Source organism: Nannospalax galili, unplaced genomic scaffold (assembly GCF_000622305.1).
Source record: "Nannospalax galili isolate Female #2095 unplaced genomic scaffold, S.galili_v1.0 scaffold54, whole genome shotgun sequence".
Taxonomy (NCBI): domain Eukaryota; kingdom Metazoa; phylum Chordata; class Mammalia; order Rodentia; family Spalacidae; genus Nannospalax; species Nannospalax galili.
In genome coordinates this window covers 5,488,530-5,494,984 of record NW_008341028.1, presented here as the reverse complement: position 1 = coordinate 5,494,984, position 6,455 = coordinate 5,488,530, and the positions used below count along the sequence as shown (strand labels likewise).

General features: G+C 44.0%; 1 protein-coding gene across 1 annotated transcript in view; it reads left to right on the top strand.

Annotated features, from left to right (window-relative positions):
* The window catches only part of Clpx (caseinolytic mitochondrial matrix peptidase chaperone subunit), a 47,657-nt gene continuing 41,202 nt past the window's right edge, over nucleotides 1–6,455 (top strand). Inside the window, exon 1 of the mRNA XM_008836312.2 lies at nucleotides 1–296. Coding sequence (XP_008834534.1) covers nucleotides 218–296 — 79 coding nt within the window. The 5' untranslated portion in view covers nucleotides 1–217. The remainder of the gene's footprint in view (nucleotides 297–6,455) is intronic.

The following is a 6,455-nucleotide window of genomic DNA, read 5'->3' as shown; positions in this document are numbered from 1 at the left end:
AGGAGGGAGGGGAGGAGGGAAGGCGTCTACTCCAGTGAGTAGACAGCGGTGGGACACTCGGAGTGCCGGGCCTGGCTGACTGGCGGTGGAATGCTGTAGCGGCCGAGAGTCGGCCAGAGGAAGCGGAGCCCATCAGCTCGCCTCCCGAACCGGAGCGTCGGGCTGCTGAAGCCCCGCGGACCGTAGGGGGCCAAGCCCCGGCATAGGCCCCGCGGAGATGTCTAGCTGCGGCGTTTGTACTTGCGGCGCTGCGGCCGCCCGGCTTCTCACCACTTCGCTCGCCTCCGCGCAGAGAGGTAACGAAGTAGTCCCGCTGGAACCCCGCTGCGCTTTGGGGTAGTGGACGGGCTGACGGGTGGGGACCTCGGGAGGAGGGCACGAGGCCTGTCCCTTCTCCGGGGTGGTGGGAGGACTGCGAGGCGCTCTCCCCACCGTCCAGGCTCCGCCAGCCTCCCGAGCAGCCGCCGCCCGATTAAGGAGAAATCCGGATTGCCGTCGACTGGCCGCGCGCTCTCAGACCTCCTGAGTTTGGGGCTGGAATGGGGCCACCTTGCTTCGCCTGTTAGAAAGTGTCCGCAGACGCCCGCTCTGCGCCGACCAGGGCCGGGGGGGTGGGGAGCCAGCAGAGTCCCCCTCGGGTCTGTCACTTTGCGGGGACTTTGAGGTGCTCAGTTCGCCGATTGGCCGCCTGGACGCAGGCTGCGCAACACTCGAGGTGTCATTGTCATTGTGCTGCGGGTCACACCGGTAACACAAACAGCTTGCGGTACTTCCGCATGTCGGGCAAACTTGGGGTCCGAGGAGAGCGGGAGATCGGGGCTACCAGGGAACGACCTCTGAAATTCTTTTTCTAATACTTGGACATACCAACAGTCATTTGCCGGCTTTCCCAGCTGTCAAGCTGGGGAAGATCGTTTCCCAAGAGTGGCTCTTGTTTACTTTTCCTCTCTGTTGGTCAGGACCTGTGAAAGAGTGCCACCACAGCCAAGAGATTCCGGGAAAGAAACCCATTTTTCTCTTCCTCCAATCTATGACTATCAGACGATGAAGCTAGATGCTGTTATTATCTCTAACTTTGAGATGAATTCTTTTCTTTATGACCCTTGCATAAATGGGAATTGTTTTCCTATATTTTTTTTTCTGATTAACTCTAAAATCCTCATTGCTTACTAAATATATTTTGGCAGCTTATTTTCTACACAGATTAAATGGGATAATATGGGTAGAAACATTTTTGTGTTATGAAATGACATGTAAGTGTAAAGGAGTGAATTTAGTCTTAAAACATTGCCAAACCTCTATAGGTGGATGGCCCAATTCCAGAGACTTGTGAACTGAAAGCCCCTCCTCCCTTCTCTCTTTTGAGACAGGGTCTCCTTGTAGTCCCAGCTGGCCTGGAACTCAACCATGTAGACCATCAGGCTGCTTCTGGAGTGCTGGGATTAAAGTTGTGCACTACCACACCTGGTTTGAAAGAGGTTTTTAATTCATTTATTTGACATTTGTTGAAGGCCTACAGTGCTGGAGTTTGGTGCTTGAGATAGTGAATAAGTTTCTTACCACCTTTAAATTTGGTGGAGTAAGCAACAATAACATTACCAAGGGTAATGTACCTTGAGTATTGTTCTTTATCTGTTTTAGTCAAGAACCCCCTAAAATCAGATGTGGCCCAGGCCTGTAATGTGAGCATTCTAGAGGCTGAAGCAAAGTTTGAGGGCAGCCTGGGCTGCATAGTGAGTTCCAGGCCAATCTAGCTAGCTCTGTAGGGAATCCCTGTCTCAACAAAACAGTGCCTGAAAACTACAAATTCAAGAAGATAAGTAGTTTTTTAAAGTTCAGAAACACTGTTTAGGGGCTGAAGAGTTGGCTCAGCAGTTAAGAGCATTTGCTGCTCTTCCAGAGGACTAGAGTTCAATTTCCAGCACCCATAATCACTCAGCATCTGGATTAAGAGGCTTACAACTGTCTAACTCCAGCTCCAGGGGATCCGACTCCTATCCTCAGACATCTGTATATGTGTACATACAAACAGATACACATAAATTTCTTTGGTCTTTTTTGAGACAGGGTCTCCCTGTAGCCCCAGCTGGCCTGGAACTCACTATGTAGACCAGGCTGGCCTTGAACTCAGAGATCCACCTGCCTCTACCTCCCAAGTGCTGGGATTAAAGGTGTTGTGCCACCACACCCAGTTATTGATGTGTGTGTGTGTGTGTGTGTGTGTGTGTGTGTGTGTGTGTATGGTTTTTTCGGGGGGGGTTGTCTTTTTGAGACAGGGTCTCCCTGTAGCCCAGCTGGCCTGGAACTGACTATGTAGACTAGGCTGGCCTAGAACTCACAGAGAGCTGCCAACCTCTGCCTCCGAGTGCTGGGATTAAAGGCATGTGCCAACACACCTGGCTGATGTGTATATTTTTAAATGTACTTGCCACATGGATTACCAAGATGGCTCAGCATGTAAAGACACTTGCTGCCACATCTGACAACCTGAGCTCAATCCCCAGAATCCGCATGGTAGAAAGAACAGGCCTGTAGATGGTCATGAGCATGTGATCACATGGATGCACACACAAATTTTAAATGTACCTGACAAATGAGATCACTTTGCATTCTAAATTATGTGTATTTGGAAATACTGGATGTCTTTTAGAATTTCTGAATGACAGTGGTTGCTCAGAATTTGGGCATAGGAATCATAGAATTGCATGCAACTTCTTAAATTTCTGACTTTCTTCAATCCTTGTCTGTCTGTCCAAAGGGTATTCTTTCATAAAAAGGTCTAAATGACGAGGTCAAGCATGTTGGCATCTATAATTTTCATGATTACATAGTGTGCCCTCCTTAACAGTTTTTAGCCATCTTTTTCTTTCTTTTTGGTAGTCAGATTTAATACAAATTAATAAGGCAAAGTGAATAATTGTTGAAGCATTTTTGTCACAACAATTTTGCTAGGTAGCCCAGGCTCCTTTGAATTTGAACTCACAGTCCTCCATCTTGCCTCCTGAGTACTGGAGTCACAGGTCTCTCAAAACCTACCTACTTTCCTTTCTTCCTTCCTTCATTTATTTATTCATTTACTTCTTTTACCCCCCCCCCTTTTTTTTTTGAACTAACGATCAAATCTAGGACCTTGAGCATGCCAGGCAAGTGTTCTCCCATTCAGCTATATATCTGGCCTTCAGAGAATTTTTTAAGAGTTCCCTTTTCTTGGCTAGTAGAATGGCATTAGTGAGAATCCATCAAATATTTTCTCTCTCCATGTATATGTGTGTTTAATTTTATGTGTAGGCTGAAGAGGTGGCTCAAGTGATTAAGACAGCTTCTTCAGGCACCCCACTCAATTGTACATACAGACACACATACATACACATAATAAAAAAAGTTTTTATGTATTTGAGTGTTTTGCAGGTATGTATGTGCACCACTTGTGTGCAGTGCCCTCAGAAGACAAAAGAGAGCATCAGATCCCCTAGAACTGGCGTTACAGATGGTTGATAGCCACTATGTGGGTACTGAGAACCAAACCTGGGTCCTCTGTAAGAGCAGTAAGTGCTTTTAACTACTGAGCCATCTCTCTAGTTACCACCCCGCATCAAATGTTGAGGAATGATGTTATTTTTCCATATTAAAAAGGAATATTAGAGCCAGACGTGGTGGCGCACGCCTTTAATCCCAGCACTTGGGAGGCGGAGGCAGGCGGATCTCTGTGAGTTCAAGGCCACAGAGATGGATGTAGTCTACATAGTGAGTTCCAGGACAGCTGGGGCTACAGGAAGACCCTGTCTCAAAAAGACCAAAAAAAAAAAAAAAAAAAAAAAAAAAAAAAAAAAAAAAAAAAGATGAAAAAAAAAAAAAAAAAAAAAAAAAAAAAAAAAAAAAAGGAATATTAGAATGAATAGTAGCATTAGAAATAGAATGTCTTATTAGAATCCATGAGACAATTCTAGAGCATAAAATTTGAGCATAAATTGATAAGTAGAGTAAGCGTCTTCTAAGTGGCAGGCTTTGTTTTTAACTTTGCAATTCGTGTCAGAGACTAAACTTGTTCAGAGATCATTTAACTAGCTTTTACTAAAATAGGTAATCATTTTATTTTTTAAAGACTACATCTGGCCGGGCGTGCTAGCGCAGGGCAGGCCTTTAATCCCAGCACTTGGGATGCTGAGGCAGGTGAATCTCTGAGTTCTAGGCCAGCTGGAGCTGTAGGGAGACCCTGTCTTAAAAAGATTTAAAAAATGGGCTGGAGAGATGGCTCAGCAGTTAAGAACACTGGTTGTTCTTGCAGAAGACCCGGGTTCGATTCCCAGCACCCACATGGCCACTAACAACTGTCTGTAACTCTAGTCCCTGGGGATCTGACAGTCTCTTCTGACTTCCGCGGGCATTGCACGATATGGGTACACTTACCTACATGCAGGCAATACACACATACACATAAAATAAAAATAAATAAAAATTTTAAAAAATAAAAAAACTAAAACTACATCTTGTTTTTCATTAATTCATGCTATTTCAAAAGTAAAGATTGACTCACTTTTTTTTTTAGCTGAATAATTTGTACATTTGGGATTTCCTTAGTTCAAGATCCTAGTACTTAGTAAGTAAAGGTAAGAAGATAGGGGCTTCAAGGACAACTTCAGCTACATAGAGAGTTCAGGCATCATGAGACTGTCTCAAAAAACAAAGCCAAGTGTGGTGGCAGCCCATGCTTATAACCCCATCTTTTGGAAGGTCACCACAAGTTACAGGCCAGTCTAGGCTACAGAGTAAAACCTTATCCCTGAAAAGGAAAAAAATAAGTGTGTAGGTATGAAGCTAAGTGTATACCTAAAAGTTGAGTAAGTTACCTTCCTGTTTTGAGACAAGGTTTTACTTTGTAGCTAAGGCTGGCCTAGAACTCATTGTATAGCCCACCCTCTTACCAAACCTCCTGATCCTTTTGCTTCAGCCTTGGGTCACGACTATATATTGCTATGCCTGGCTCCTTTTACTTTTTGTTCGGTTTGTTTTGGTTTTGCCATAATGGGATTTGAACCCAGGGCCTTACACATGGTAGGCAAGTGCTCTGCCATTGAGTTATATGCGTGGCCCTTTTTCACATTTTATTTTGAGACAGGGCCTCATCAATTTGTCTTGTCTGACCTTGAATTCACACTGTAGCTCCAGCAGGCCTTGATCTCCTGCCTCAGCCTTTAAAGTAGCTGGGACTCAGGCCTGTGCCACCAGCTTCTTCTTATTTCTTAGTAGCCCTAAAATGGATACACCCGATTTTAATATTTTTTAAAGCAGCTCCTGTTTTGGGAGTTGTTTTGTTTTGTTTTGAGACAGGGTCTCCCTTAGCCCCAGCTGGCCCAGAACTCACTGTGTAGACCAGGGTGGCCTTGAACTCACAGAGATCTGCCTGCCTCTGCCTCCCTAGTACTGGGACTAAAGGCGTGCACTACCCTGCCTGGCATAAATTAACTTTTAACTGGTTTTTATCGTTGCTTCCAAATAGTATTGCAAAATATATAGAAGTATTTCCCTTTTTTGGCTTTTAGGGGTTCTTCACCTAAAGTTCACTGGTCCCTCAGGTCCATATATAGGAATCAGAGGTTTTGTAAACTTTATTTTCACTAATATTTAACTGAAAAATAGCATTTCCTTTAATTATGAAGGTAGACAGCAAATGATAATAATCTTAGAAGTGTCTATGAATTTGTCACCAATCAGAATCACACATAATTTCATATCATAGTCCAGGCTGGCCTACAGCTCAAAGTCCTCCTACTTTAGCTTTTTTTCATTTTAAGAATTGACTTTTTTAAAAATTACTTTTTATGATTGGGCATCTTTAATCCCAGCACTAGAGAGGCAGAGGCAAGTGGATTTCTGTGTATTGAAGGCCAGCCTGAGCTACGTAGTTTCAGGTCAGTCAGGGCTATATATAGTGATACCCTGTCTCCAAACAAATAAACAACAAACATTTATTTCTGTGTTTATGTACACACACTATGCTTGTGGAGGTCAGAGGACTACTTGTAGGTTCTTTCCTTCTACCATATGGGTCTCAGAGATTGAAATCCGGTTGCCAGGCTTGGTGATAAACACCTTTACTTGCTGCTGAGCCATCTCACTGGCCACTGCTTGAGCCTTGTGAGTGCTGGAATAGGCCTGTGCCACCAAGCCCAGCTCCTAAATTTTTTTCATAACTTCTGTAGCATAGTATAATGGATTTCCTTTGTTACGTTTTTATTTTATACATTCAAAAAAATCTGAAATATGTCTAGACATTTCACCAGAATGTGGGGTACATGATTAGTTTGCTAGAGTGCTTTATATTTTCTGTGATGATTTTATGATTGGTGAATAGCCACTTTGTTTAGTACAGTTTTTGAAGTGTAGTCCCAAGACAACAGCATCATCATCACTTGAGAGCTTGTTAAAAGCGCATTCTTTGGACCTATCTCAGGCCT